The 15,806-nt window shown below is 40.9% G+C and overlaps 1 protein-coding gene across 1 annotated transcript in view; it reads left to right on the forward strand.

Moving 5' to 3' along the window:
• The window catches only part of LOC121182864 (spermatogenesis-associated protein 16-like), an 81,567-nt gene extending 67,106 nt beyond the window's left edge, over positions 1-14,461 (forward strand). Inside the window, exons 9-10 of the mRNA XM_041039485.1 lie at positions 11,004-11,099; positions 14,318-14,461. Of these exons, the coding sequence (XP_040895419.1) occupies positions 11,004-11,099; positions 14,318-14,461 (240 nt within the window). The remainder of the gene's footprint in view (positions 1-11,003; positions 11,100-14,317) is intronic.
• Positions 14,462-15,806: the final 1,345 nt, after the last annotated feature.

A 15,806-nucleotide genomic window follows, 5' to 3' on the forward strand; every position in this document is an offset into this window, starting at 1 on the left:
TGATGAATTCAGAGCTCAGCCTGAAGCCTTGTTCGTGTCCTTGTTTATTCAGAGCATCACCTTCATCACTCTGGGAGATAAAGTAGTAGGTGCAGTGAAGTGTCCAAGTCTTTGAGGGGTATTAAGATGCACAAATGCTCCGCAAGCTACACTCTCTGCTCTGGCAAGAAATACTGAGCCGCAGGTATTATCAGTACCTGACTTGCACTTGCACAGCTGTCATGATGATCCAAAATTTATTTTGTATTTTGTTCCTTACTTATAAAACATACAAAAAAAAACCCCAAACATATACTTTAGGCCTGAATCAAAATAAGTAAATCCATTTAGATTTATACAGCTGAACAACTCTGCATTGACAGAGTCATATGTTCTTGTTTCCTGATCCATCACAGAATGGTCATGACAACATTGAGACAAACGCCTGTTCTCCCCTGCATTGAATAAAACAGTGCGTTTTCACTTTAAAGATGTGCTTCACCTAGAAAATATCACAGAAACAGGCAGAAAACAACTCTTTACTCTCATCACTCACAGCTCTGTATGGTCAGTGCTATCACGGTGCACAGTGGGACAACTTTCATTTCAGGCCCACATACCTTCATTTAAAGCTGATTACTATAATCACAACACCTGGATTTTCCTGACTCGGCCCATCAGTTTCTTTACCTTCATTTCAGGGTTTAGATAATTGTTCAGTGTTTGAGGACGAACCTGTGTACATATTATTCATATTATACTATCATTTTATACTAGGATTGTGTTATGATGTTTGCATCAGATGTAAGTAACCTAGTTACTAAAATGGCATATGGTTCTTACACAGCAGTGTGAGCGAATGGACCGCAGGGTTGTGAAATAAAAAGGAAGCAGCAGGTTAATGATATGACAGGAAGTGTCAGCTGCCAGCAGAGCGTCCTTCTGCAGAGACGGCCTGTGGTCTTCTCTCAGTATCAGGTGTTTAGTGCAGAGTCAGTCGGTGTCAGAACATTTAAAAGTAGATTGGGCATCAGAAATAATCCTAACCTCCTCTTTGCGAGCCCAGCTCCTTCCCTAAGCATCTGACTTTCTCACCTCCGCCTAAATACAACCCTGCTTACCTGAGACATTTTGATCTGATCTAAGGAACCGGCCTTATGCAGAGCAGGTTAGCTGTGCTGAATAGGTTGCCATGGTGCCCCATCCCTGTTTAATGTGATCTATAAGCTGTGATGTAGAAAATCTGAGTTGTAGCCAAAGATAGATAGCTAACCCCCTAATTACCAGGCTCAGACTCTAACAGATCTCTGAGTGAATCTCAAACCCTCTATCTCTCCTTGTCATTTTTGCAAGCAAAGAGCAATGTATGTGGGCGTGACTGTCACAGAGAGGTGCAGCACAAACTACATCATACAAAATGACCATATAGCTGAATCATCACCTCTATAAAACAGTTTCAACACAAACTGCCCACTTTTGCATACAGTGGAACCAGGATGCTCATTTGTCTGATGCTCAGATTCACTGGTTCACACATTCCCACTCCACACACAGGCTTAAGGCCATGAGTAAAGTGAAGGGTGGATGAAGCGAGAGCTAAAGATGCAAGGAACTTTTTGGATTTAGTATAGTTAAGTGATTTAGTAAGAGAAAAATGGTGGTGGAGTGGAGCTGATGGCTTCTGAAGCAGTGTAGTATGTTGGAGAGGAAAAGTGGGAGTGTGCAGGTTGAGAGAAAAGAAGAAAGGAAGGCAGAGTACTTACAGTCCCCAGCTCTCTCTCTCTCTCTCTCTCTCTCTCTCTGCAGCTCAGATGATGAATGGGATAGGTGTGTCTGCATGTGGGTATGTTTGTGTACGTGTGCGTAAACGTGTGTGTGTGTGTGTTGGGAGGACTGGGAATGTCCAGGCAAGACCCTCTGCTGCTCAGTGAAGTGAGACCGCTGCTGTTACTATCTGTTTGGGCCTGTATTAATCACATCATCAGCCAGCTGCCTGACACACACACACACACACACACACACACACACACACACACACACACACACACACACACACACACACACACACACACACGCTGACAAAAGGCTCATGCTTGCTGTGGTATGGGCTGCATCCAAATTGCATCCTCTTGCCTGTTAGTGTGTAACCAGTGTTTATGTTGTGACAAATCATCTTAATGGTTTGATTAGCCTGCCCCTTCTCACTTTCTCCACGATTTTAACATCAGCGGCCACAGAGATGCCAGTCGGCCAGATTTATATTTGGCTAGAAATGTGCACTGACCCTTTTCTTACCTGATTCTGTTATTAAGAAAAGTGAGAAAACCAAAGCACTCCAAAAGTCAAGAAGGAGATAAAGGTTTATATGAAGGCTCACCACCTTCAGGTGCACTCAAACAGAGAGGGAAAGTTAATTAAAAGACTTTATCACACACGGCTTTCACTGCAGCTGGGGGAAATCGAACCAATCTTTTTTTTTTTTTTTTTTTTATGGCTAAATAGTTTTTACGTGTTATATTGAAACAAACTTACAGTACATTCTTTTTTAAGTTATAATTATATAACATAATATACACCTCTTCTTAACATGCTAGACAACTAACATCTCTGGGGCAGGTTCACAGGGTATAAAGCAAACTGACCTCTGCTAGAAGATTATCTTTCTTCTATATACTGTATTGTATTGCAGTATGTTATTATATGATGGCCAGATACCAAAGGAAAAACAGGCTTTATTTAAGTCAGCCCACGTTTTTAAAGATGGCACACAGTCACTGGAAGCCATCGTAAACAATGAGATGGTCAACTGCTAAGTTTATAGGTAATTCATCAATAGTAAAGTTTGCTTCTGTCACCTTGGACTATTGTGCTGTAATGGGCCTCTGTCCCTATTTTCTGACCTTGTGATGGATTATTAGAAAAGATAATGAACAGATAAGTGGTAGCTGCAGCTCTAGTGTCAAACCTGACAGATTAAGTCCAAAGCTATAATTTTCATCACTATGGTTAAATACACTTAAAAGCAGGAACCGCACACTGATTTTGAACTATGTTGACAGGAAGTGTGTCTCATGTGACCTGATGATCTGACTCTATCATCTAGAAATGACTTTCATTTTATTGTTTTAAACTATTTTCCCAGTTTTGTTGTGGTGGAAACATAATCACTGCCTCAATTATGTTTTTCGGGGGGGGGTTTTTGCGTGTTTGTTTTGTTAACCTTAACCACAGTCCCATCTGTGGTTAGAGTTAAGGTTAGTGAAAGATTGTGGTTTTGGTTTTGGAAAAAAAAATAAATAAAACTTCTCTTAATAGTGTGGACAGAATGAACTTGAACACCGTTTAAAGGAAACAAACAATCCAGACAGATACAATAAAGAGTAAAAGCACCACATTACAGAAGCATTTAGAGAACACATCGTGTTAATTTCATTACTTGCTAACACTGATATGATTGCACAAAAAATGGAGTTATAATGTAATTTTTTTGTCAGTTCAGTTCTAATGTCCTTTTATCGTCTTCCTGCTATGCTCGCTCTGCCCTTGGCACTCAGTTAGTTCTTTGGCATAAATCTTCAAAACTCAGCACTGCACAGGTCCAACAAACTAAGCAACAGAATCATTCCTTTCCAAACTAAGCCATTAATTCAACTTAAGGAAGTATTGCTCTCATGGTCAAAAAAACAAAAACAAAAAAACAGTTTAACATTTTGTGAAAGAAATGCTTATTCAAGACTTAGATGAGAGGACTGATATCACTCTTTTGTTTTGTGTGTTAAGTACAGACCTACAACCAGAGGCGATTAGAAAGGAAGCTGAGGGAGCTGGATGGACTCTGTCCAAAGTTCAAAAACAAGTTGTGTTTTACAGGAAGTTAAATGCTATAAATATTACTTGGCAAGAAGGAGCTGGCACAGTGACTTCATGGACAGCAAGACTCCAGGAAGTCCCTGTACCCTAACTTGTTAAATGTACGAGCTTTAGAGGTGCTGGTAGAGATATTTTTTTTTTTTACTTTTGGAAAGAGTCAGCCTAGTTGTTTTCCCCTGCTGCTCTGAATTTATGCTAAGCTAGGCTAATCACCTCCCAGCTTTGTTGACCCGCCCGTCCACTCAACCTCTTCCTCTCAATGTGACACTAATAACTTCCCACTACACTAGTTTTATGCCTTATCTGACGTGTTTCCCCAACCCTGTGTTTCAGTTTTACAAGAGAAAAGGCTTGAGGACTGAGGACTAAATGGTTGGTTTGGTCTCTGAACATTGGGTAAACTTTCCCACATCCAATTAATAAAAGCACACTGCTGCTGCTGCTCTGAGCTTTTAGGAGACAGTACCTGGATATAACACATACACAGCTGCAAACAGGGTTATTTCTGTCTTTCCTCCACAAGACCAGACTCATAATTCCCACTTTCACTCCGACGGGTTATGCTTTGAATGTTGGCCCTATCAGTGCAAACTCTGCACACACCTGTGTGAGAGTGATCTTATTAAGTTTCACTTCATCCAAATACGTTCTCAGAATTTCTGACCTGATGTTATGTTTTGTCACAACAACAATCATATAAACTGTATTTTACAGTTTGTTTGTTTACTGACTTGCCTGAGCTGTTTCCTGATGTCTGCTGCCCCCTGTTAAACTTCCATTACATAAAAATAACTGCAGCCCGCTTCACCCTCTTCTCCTTTCTCCTCCTTCCTCTCCTCTCTTTTGCACTTCTTTCCATCGCAGTTCGGACCAGAATAGTGAGGTTGCATCAAATGTTTTCCGCTCCATAAAATATCTATAAGAGAATTTGCGGACTGTGCCGCTCTGCTGCAGCAGTGAGGGGGTGCTTTTATTTCATCTCTGTTGGGTCTATTTTCAGACTTTGGTCCCCACACCACCCCGACTCTATTCTCTTCTCCAATTTACCTTCATCTTTTCCTTCCTCCCTCTCTCCTTCTCTTTATTCCTCTGCTCCCTTGTTTCCTGTTTCCCTCTCTTCCCTTTCCCTTCCCTCATAATGCCTGTTGTTTTCTCCCTTCCTTTCTCATCTTTGTCCTTGGCTATTACTTGTACTACAAACATTGAGAAACAGAGCACAAATTTCATATGAATGTTGTACATAAACATGCAGGTATATGGAGTCACTTTTTTCTGTTAATAAAAAAGCATCTAAAATAACAGCTTGTGTTCCCTGTGCTCTTGTGGTTTGCATGTCTTATTTTTGGTTTGCACTTCTCAGTTTGCCTTTATTTTTCTCAGTTTGTCTCTGTTTTCCTGAGTTCAGTCTTTATGGTAGATGGACAAATGTTCCAGGGACAGGGATTCTCTTTGCTGCTCTTCTATTGGTCTGATAAACTGTCAGTTATATACTGCAAGGAACTGTGGGAAGTGATCACAGACCTGTGGTGCTATCAGCCAGTAGCAATCCATAAAAGTTCAAATTAAAGTTATTTTCACTACAGAATGTTAAGTTACTGGAACTGAATTTACTGGTTTATCAAACCAACTGGAGAGAAGCATTTTTATTAACTGACAAAAGTAATGTCACACACATCCACTGAATGTGAGTTTTGCCTAATGTCTAATACCTAATTCCACCAAGCTCCTGATTAAACATCTATCAGCCTGAATAGAAAAGGGATTCAACTCAATTTGGACAGGTCAGTCACACAAGTTAAAAAAGAAAGAAAAAAAAAAGTTAAAAGTAACTTTAACACCTACTTGCAAACTTTGATCATAATTCTTTTGACTTATAAATACATTTAAATAAAGTGAAAGGTCACCTAAGTTGGTGAAGAGAAGCCTTTCGGCGTCACATGTTGCTGCTGTGTGGAGACAGCAGAGAAGAGAGGACATTTTTAGAATGACTGTACAATGTACCAAGCAAATTATATAGGTCCAGGTTAATGTTATCTCCTCGGGATGACAGGGTGAGCTGCTTCAGAGCTCTGAATCCTGGACTTCACATTTTAAAATGGTTACATTTTAGGAATTATGCTTATTTGCTTTCTTGCCAAGAGTTAGTTGCCCCTCTCGTGTCCGTATGATAAATATGAAACTGCTGCCTGCATCCTAATTCATCATCATCATCATCATCAGCAACATACCAGCTGCATCTGATGCTTCCTTTCAGACTACCAACACACATTTAATAGGCCAACCATCCAATTTACATATAGATGGTTGACTGAAATATACTCTGTTCTGATGACGGTGGTGGAGAGCACTGTCTAGCAGTCACTCCAGAATCTCTTAGGAGACCTCTTGGAGACTGATGGCCAAAACACATGACTCACATCATTTCCAAACAACTTCATTCATTACAGTTATCCACTCAGTCAGAGTTGTCCTTCAATATGTAGATTTTTTTTGGGGGGGGGGCTGACAAAGATTCCTATGAGAAATATTTGTTAAATCAAACAAAGAGAATCAATTTATTCTCACCCAGCCAGCTTTGTGTGATTTTAGTGATTTTACGTTTGCTTACAAGCTCACTAAACAGCAAATTTGTTCATATCGTGCTTCATCAACAGCCCCTGTGGTGTTTATTGATTGCTGGGGCCTGTTTTAACAATCCAGACACTTTGGAAAAGGTCACTGGGCCATTTGGAGCACTACAGTGTATGTCTGTGTACAGTCTGTGTGTGTTGAACCCTTGTTTTGACAGGTGCTTTATATAGTAGAGAGTGAAGGTTAAAAATAACACTAAGGTCAGGTATTCAGAAATGATGTGTGTGGGCAGACACTGTGTTTTTATTACTTTTGTTAACTCACACTACACATTTCAGCCTCCCTTTCTGCACGTCCACAACCTGCAATTTTTACTTTCACACAATACAAATCACTAAGACCAGCCACAACATGTGGGCTCACACTGCACTTAAACATGGAACTCCCACTCTGTTTTGTCCAGTGGCAATTCCAATAAAGTTTATTCAAACCACAGGATGGCATCCGCCACAACTTTACTTTCTCATTGCAGCCACAGATCTGTGTATGTGCTGGTCTTCTGTACAAAATGGCTGTATCCTCACTGCCCTGCATTTTTTATAAACTATGAATTGGTCAAAGGCCACATCTCTCATCCACATACATGCACTGTCTCACTCCCAGTTCTCATGCTTGACTTCAGTCTTCTTGTTTAGTTTCTGTGGCTGCTTTGACCCACACTATGTTGGTGTTCCAGGTTGCTGTCTGTCAAAGTCTAAAACATTCTCAAATTAGTGTAAAATGTATTAGGTAAAAAAAATTATCCTGGCCATTCATAAGGAAAACACCATGAGTGATGAGCAGCATTCAGTATGAAGTTGTCTGGCTTTCAGTATGCCCAGCCACTGGTAATCCCGATAAACTGAAGCCAGCTTTGAGCACCGTGCATGGCTGTGATTCTGTGTTGGCCCAGCCTCACAGTCGAGACCACAACACTGTTGGTTGCTTGGGCTCATCCGGATTTCTGATATGGCCAGCACCCTTCTCTCATTGAAGACTGTTATTATAATGGCCGAGCAGTAATTGAACGTCCTACACATAAAAGCATTTAGCAGTACTACCTATGCCATGACATTTAGTTGGAAAGTCATTTTTAAGACATTGTAAAGGCAAAATTGATTTTACATTGAGCAGACATGGAGCCCTGTTTGGAATACTTCAGAACATTTACAAGATCTCATCAAATTAAGGGCAGTGAAATAAGGGCACAAATAACAGTACACATTATTTTGGTGGTACAGTGCCAGTTGTTCATAAAGGAAGCAGTGTGCACAGGGCAGCACATTAGAAGTGATGTAAACATGGGCTACCTCTGAGATGGAGTATTGTAAGCAAGAAATATAGTAGCGCTGTGATTTTGTTTCCAACAAACAAATAGAGCTTACGTCAATATCCTTTTTTCAAAAAGGTTAGTTATTGCTCATTGACTCCTATCACTCAACACAATGCATCCTTCAGATTCAGATACATTTCTGCCCACAGAGATGGCTGCCCCATGCATCTATGATAGATAGTCCTAGTACATGTACATGTACATGTACATTGTTGTGTATGTGCATGTACAGAGGGAGCAAGTTCACCAATTGAACGATTTCTCTATATCTGAGTGGATTTCCTTAATATTCTTGCTGTGAACCTGAGCAGCATCCCTGGATAGTACTTCTGTTAAAACACTGTGATCAGTGTGTGAGCTGAATGTACTAACAAGGCAGATGTTCAGCTAATGGGAGTGTTACATACAGTAGTTCATACATGTTCAACCACTGGTCCATGGAGTCATTTCCATTCTCCTGCATTTCACATGGTACAACATCACTGCTATTTAGTTTCTTTGACTTCAGTGTAACTCAGGGCATAAGCCCATTGCAAGCGTGTTATCCACTGTTAAATATCACCTTTGCAATATGATTAAATATGACATTAGCAAGTAGAACTGAAGGCTCTGAGTACAGCTATTGAACAAGTAATAATGTCATAGGGTAATCATATCAGATTGCTAAGTCATTTTCACATATGTCTAGAGAAATTGTCTCGAGTTCCCCTTTAACACATGCAGCGCATAACCAGAGATTTTTCATGTGGCACATGTTCACACCAACAGGAAATACGGGGTTTCTGCAAGGGGTGGAGCCTGGCGAGAGAGCATATGTCAATTAAACCATGATTTCTTTTTTTGTTTATCTTGCAAAAGGGTACAATGAAATGACATTACAATCTGTCTGATATCTAATTGCCTGAAAACCTGCACATCCAGAAGCTGTGGCTAAGTTATGGCTGTACTGAGAACTGTATACTGGACTCAAAGCCAGCAGCACACTGCACATGTGTATTGAGGCCAGTTTACACTTCTGCATAGAATAGACACTGTAGGTACAGAATAGCTGTGAACCCTACACTGTACCTATGTCATATCCTGACATCCAAATTTAGAAATATAAAAAAACTTAATGGATTAAAAATTCATACAGAATAATATTCAACCTTGTGTGCATTTTGAGGTGTCCTGTCAGCAGTTTTTCAGATGTCTCTTACTGTCTAACTGTGGTCTGAAAATGAGGAAAATGCTCTTAATTCATCCTTAAGCTAAGCACAGCTTCACACCTCAGCTAGCATGGCTGTAGACTCTTATTAGCTGGAAGACAATCCTTCCAGTGCCCACTTAACCTTTGGAAAAGGGCTGCCTGATCTATTAAACATGGTCCTGAAAAGCAGTGGAAAAAACAATTGTGAGGTCTAATGAGGAATAAATAAGAAATTTACTGTCTTAATTCGCTTTTAATCAAACTGTCATAACAACACTGTGAGTACCATCTTTCAGCTTGCATGTATTTAGTTCCTCTTTTAATAGGAGCAAGTGTGCATTAGCTTTGAGCACTTGTTGAAAGTGAACCTTTAGGTGCTGGACAGAAGCTGTCATGGTGGCTGAAAAGGTTTATTTTAATTTGTGATCTTTCCAACTATTCACGCTATTTGGTTCAAGCAGGCCAACTCAGTGGTTTCCACACAGACAGGGGCTGAGTTATGCAACCAGGAGAGTAAGACGGTGGAAATCTGTATGAAAGGCATGAATCCCCCTATCATCACCACCCCCCGCCCCACTCTGTGCATTTGTCTGTAATGTCCACAGTGATTACAGCTGACAGATATGACTGTCAGCTTGACAGGTGTGGTGAGCGTGCATGTGAGTATGCTTTCCACAAAACCCCACAAGTTCAACTCTCCATCACATATTCATTTTCAAAATTCTCTCTTCTTTTGGCAAAGTATAGTAGGCAGGTAATAACATCCTTGACAGATGGGGAAAGCAAGGGGGCAAATACTGTAGAGGAACAGGGAGGAGGCAGTGAGGAGGGGAGGGGAGGGGAGCTGAAGGTAGAGGGAAAAGAAGTGACAAGGAATAAGGCAGAGAAAGAGAGAGAGAAATGGGAGATTTATTTTGGCTCACAAATAGCCAATTCATAACCTGGTGCCACCTGTCCAAACTGTATTACTCCCTGCTGCTTTACAGCCTGTAGTGGAGGAGCTCAGTGCTGTTCAGGCCTAATTTACACTGCAAGCAAAGTCTACTACACAACAAAGCTTTGGAATACACTTCCTGTGTCTTAATAACAGTTACATTTGTATCTTTCTTTCTGAACAACTTTTGAAAAGGACCGAGCCATCTTAGCTTGCTCGCAGGTCACCTTAATGACATGTAGTTCATTTATGAGTCGAAGCCAAAGGACAAATTTTAATTTTGACCACATGGTGGCTCTAGATCAAAAGTCAGGGGTTCACCAAGTTTATTACCATTCATCCTCATACTGACCATGAATGAAAAAAATCAGTGAATGAATGAAAAAGCTTTGTCTTACATGGAGCATTTTAACATAACTTCACCTCAAGTTTTAGAACTTTGGCTTTGTTTAAGGTGGACATCTAACATCACAGCAAACCGTAACAAAAACCAGAATACGTCCCCTTTAACACTGGACTCCACTGAAAACCCTATGTCAGTGTACAGACACCACAGTGTACCCTGTATAAATCTGTGAGGCACTAGCAGGCTCAACAAAATATCAGTATTTGGCAACCTGGGAGTGAGAATGGGTTTTCTATACTACATTTCATGGAAATCCGTCCAATAGTTGATGAGGTAATTCAGTCTGGACCAATGCTGGACTGATGTTGCTACCCATAGAGCCACAGTGCTATGGCAAAGAACACATCCCTGAGCCACAGCATGGCGCTGGGCAACTCCCCTTCAAAACTATGAACACACACACACACACACACACACTGTAGTTTATTTTGACTCGAGCCCAAACAGACGTTTCTGAAACACTCACTAGAATGTGGATTAATCTGTGGATGTTTGAACAAAAACACTGTTTATTATTATTTGATTCCTATTTGATTTCTCCTACTACAATCCTATTTCTTATTTCTGATCAAATCCAAATGTTTTCTCAGCTCATTTAATGTTTTAAAACTCAAGTCTGTTCATAGTTTCTGGAAAATCAGGGCATAAATGTTCAAACATGTATGTTCATGTTTGTGTTCAGGTGTGTCAGCTGGAGGATCGGATTCACTCAGTGGAGAGAACATACTTCTGCAAGAAAGTCCAGCTGCATCAGTGCAGACAGGTGAACAAAGGAAAGGTAATTAAAGGGCCAATCAGTCAATTTTAGACCATATAAATCACATGTTAACATGTCAGAGTGATGCATAGCGAAACTATGAATATTGAGAAGAATTCAAAAGACCAAGGAGAGATATTATATTATTGTTCAGACTGACCTGGGTCACATCTTTGCATAGCCAAATTGGATTTCTTGCCCCTCGCTCTGTACTGTAGCATGATGCTCTGTAACTCACTGTATTACTTCATTAACTACTAAATAACATAGCACTGTATCAAAATGTGAGGAGGGGACCTTTAAAGAGAGCCATAACAGTTTTCAGCCATTTTAATTTATGCAGCTGCAAAGAAGCGCCCTGTTCCTTTTAGCAATGCATTGTGGGGAAAGTAGCGTACACCAAAAACAGGGCTGTTTGGTATGCATACTATGGAGCTCCTGAAGTTCAGAGATGACTTTGTTTTTTTTAGTTTTTGGGCACAAGATAGATCTAATATCTATTAAGAGGGATTGAATACTGTTTTTTTATTTAGACCTGACTGTTTAAAGCAAAGCGTAAATAACTAAACATTAAATAAATCAATTAAAATAGCGATACAGTTATATTCATGAATAAAATGTGGGAAATTGTAATTATGCCAAAAGTTTTCAAAACTTTCTTAGCTGAGGAGCTGAGGTTGCACTGTGGGACCTCAGTGTTTCTAAATTCCTGGCCACTGCACTGATCATTGTCAGGTGTTACATACTGATAACTTCCTGTTTCTCTGCTTGCAGGCCAAAGCAAGGAAGAGATCCAACATCTCCAGAGAATTATTTCCAGCCGCTACGACTGAACACAAAGTACTTAAACAAATCTCACCTTCAGCTGAACACCAGACTGCTTCTGCTACTAAGACACTCTGATAGCTTATCAGCAGAAAATGATCCAGCCAATGAGAGCTCATACTCTTCAAGGAAAATCTCCCTTAGCTAAATTATTCAAGGTAGTATGTTTGATACCGTTGCCAGCATTGTCTTAATTTAATCACATGAAAATTGCTTCAGCTGTTTAATTGCTTCAGATTTTTTGTTGTTGGTAGGTAATTCTAGGTAGTGCTTCTTTGTTGTTAGTTGAGTGTTAGTGTTATAAGACTTAGAAATAAATATAAGTAGATATTTTCATTATTATTGATTTCTGATTTATTCATAAAACCAAACAAAGTGACAAGTGCTATCGTTATGCTCAGCTCAGACAAGGCACTCAAATGCATGACTTGAACAACACGGGGAGTGAGAGACTAAAATTGGACTTTAAAACCAGCAAGGTTCAGAACACAAAGACTGGTAGAGGTATCCAAAAAATGTGAGGCAAAGATCAGCAAAACCCACAAAGAAGGAAAAAAAAATCTGAACACACAAAGGACTACACTAGAAACAAAGGCTGGAACGCTTGACACAAGGGGACTAAGATGATCTGGCAAAGAACAAAGAGGAAGATGGGACTTAAATACACGAGGAGGCGGGAAGACAATTGGACACGGGTGCAACACATTAGGGCGGGGCAGGTAATCAGACAGGCCAGAAACACAGAAGGGCAGGAAGTGAATCTGGAACGAGACAGAAGGGTAGTGCTTTCACAATAAAACAGGAAAATAAGATAAAATGACACAAGAGGGAACAAGAAGGTATAACCCAACTCAAGAGCTAGACTTGACAGTTATGTCTGTGCTTTTTTTTTCATTAGCTTCCATGAAGCAAACTTATGGTGTTAACAGTCCCCTCACTCAGTAAATACATGTATGTTATCGCTTTATTACAGAGGGCAGTGCACCTCTGCTGTAACAGTAGTGTGTGACCACAGGCTGTGCTCCATTGAACCCTGCCAGTGTGCTGCTTCTTAGTAGTGTCACGGGTGGGAAAACAGATGAATGGAGTGCAGGTGGCACATGAGGAGGTAGATATGACACTGAATCTCTATCAGCTGATTATCAAACAACAGCAGGTGGTGAAGATGCTTTAGGAAAACTTTAATCTTGAAACAGCAAATCCATCCAAGTTTTTATAATAATTGTTCCTGTTCCGTGCCTTTTTGTGCCAACGCTAAAGCAGCTCAGTCGGGGTTCACAAGTGTCCACGCTCAGCTGTGATGAGGAGTCCTAAGTATTTGTGGCCATTATGCAAAAAAAGACAACTGAGACCAGGTCCATCCAGTCTACACTGAAATACTTCCAATTTGTTCAGAGAGTTGAACAGATCGTGCTCATCGACGACTCATTGACCAGAGGTTTTTCCAACAACATTAAGTTCAGGGTTGTCATCTTCCTACAACACTAACCAGCTTCCTGCTGTATGAACTGCATGCATGAGAAATAACAGCAAATAGACACAAAAACTGTGGCATGTGTGGATGAGATTGACACACTTTTAGAGATTATTCCAAATAGATTTGCAAAAATAACTCTCAAGTCAGTTAGTTAAGAAACATTGAGCTAACACTGGTGAGGTGGGTATGTCACTAACAATACAGGTTTCCAGTTGTTGTTCCTCCTTTGAAGAGTCTTTCGGTTACTTTTTAAAGAGCATTGTAACATTCTAATGAAATGCTCTTGACAGTGAAGTAAACTTGCAAACAATCCAACAGTGGTGAGAGACAGTTCTCAGTGGACAGACTGAGAACGCACAACCTTACAGTCTTATAATCATAAGAAAAGAAACTTCTCCTGCTGCTCCTTCACATTTCTCCCAGCTCCTGTTCTCCTACACTAAAGGAAAACACTCTCTTTCTAAACCATTCCTTCTTCCATTTCGTGCTTTTCACTTTTCACCCTCTTCTTCTCTCGACCCTCAGCAGCAACTCTTACGTGGCACATATAAATGAACGAGTCTCAGTCTTGCTTTTCTTTCTTTGATTTAAGCCCTCCATCTTCTCCCTTTCCCACTTATTCATTTGTCTCCCTCTATTTGTCCTCATCTCTTCTTCTCTCTCTCTCTCTCTCTCTCTCTCTCTCTCTCTCTCTCTCTCTACTCCTCCTTGTTTGGTAATCAGGTCTTTCTCCATGCTGCCAAGCCTTGATGAGGACTCTCCATGACTGTGTGTGTATGTGTGAGCATCTGTTTTCTGTTAATGTATAATAAGTTGTTTATTCTTTCCCATTCAGATGTAGAGTAACAGTAGCACACACTCATAAACAAACATAAACACTGGTTTTCTTAAATGGAGTTTCCATTGTGATCATCTCTTGTACATGCTTGGTGTTTAGCTTCTGGATGCTGTGCAGCCAATCAAACAGCTCAGACAACTGTGTGCTTGGTGCAGTGGGTGTCTCACCATGGAGTCTCCCAGGGACTCAAGGACCCATCGAGGGGGCTTCCAGGAGACCACCAGCCAAATGAGGGGTAACTGAACGTGGCTATAATTGAATACACGGGGAATTAATCTTAAAAAACAATGTATGACTCTAATTCTCACCATCCATTCTGTTATTTGCCCTCACAAACCAGCCTTAGACTTCTGCCTCCTCCACTGCACACGGCTAATTCACTAAAGTGCAACACCACTTTCACCTGATTTTAACCTGAAGCACTCAAACACAGAGCACCCTGAATACCCTCTGTATAAAACAATTCTACCATTAGAGGCAACTGCAGGAGCTCTGAAATCATTTATAGACGGGATCAGATTAAATGAGAAGGGGTCATCGACCAGGAGTAAGATACTGTATGTTTGAGCTTACAGATAGCTGATGCAACAGGCTGCTGAGCTACACTGTAATAAACCATACTTTAAAACCACAGTTTTCTGACTGGAGACAAAGCAGATTTTCAGTCTCAGTTTACTTTCTCTGTCTTTCCCTTCATCACTCATCCCCTGTACGTTGGCGCTCTCCTTCTCCACTCTCCGGAGCAGAGTGCTGGTACTCCTACACACTGAAGAAATCTGCGAATCGATGAATATGCAGTGTGAAGCCTTTCATCAGGCCTTAGCGTCTGAACGTTGTTCATCGATAGCGAACGGAGAGAACTTCTGTCAGATGGAGGACACAGAGGGTGTGTGGGGTTTTTGATTGCACTGCGACACTGCAGGAGCGAGGGTTTCCCATGGACTGAAAACCCTCAGGGGACAGAGGATACACATCAAACACGCCTATCTCCTCTTCTTTATTTTTTTCCTGACTCAGCTGAAAGTGACCGCTGAGTGTCTGCTGACAGCAACCCTTGTCTTGTGTTCCTGTGTGTGTGTGTGTTAGTATTTGGAGAAATCAATGCATCTCTGGGGGTAAGAGTGTGTGAGTAAACAGTTGGAGGAAGCCTCTGCATGTGCACACAAGTCGTCACTCACTACAGCAGAATCATTGAACCAGCAGACACTCATTGGCTACTCAGCAGGCAGGGTTCCCCCCGGGGTCGACCAATCACACAGCATCACACTGGCGGCATTGATGTCCTGCTGTCTTCCACTCACTGTCCGTCTATGTCCGCTCACGTTCATGATGAGCAGGAGGGTTGGACTGACACCTGATTTTATTAGAAATCTCATGTCAGTAAAATTAGACGCACTAATCTTACATGGACAATTACAAGACAGTTATAAGAGCAATCCCAGTTAGTACAGTTACACTTTAACTTATAATACTGACTGACAACAGTCGCACATAAATATCAGTTCTGTGTCATTCAGCACACGCATCATTTCCATGCTGTCTCAGCTTACATTTAGCATGTTTAAGAGAGCCACTTGGATGTAATGGA

The sequence above is a fragment of the Toxotes jaculatrix genome, chromosome 6, assembly GCF_017976425.1.
Source record: "Toxotes jaculatrix isolate fToxJac2 chromosome 6, fToxJac2.pri, whole genome shotgun sequence".
Lineage (NCBI taxonomy): Eukaryota > Metazoa > Chordata > Actinopteri > Toxotidae > Toxotes > Toxotes jaculatrix.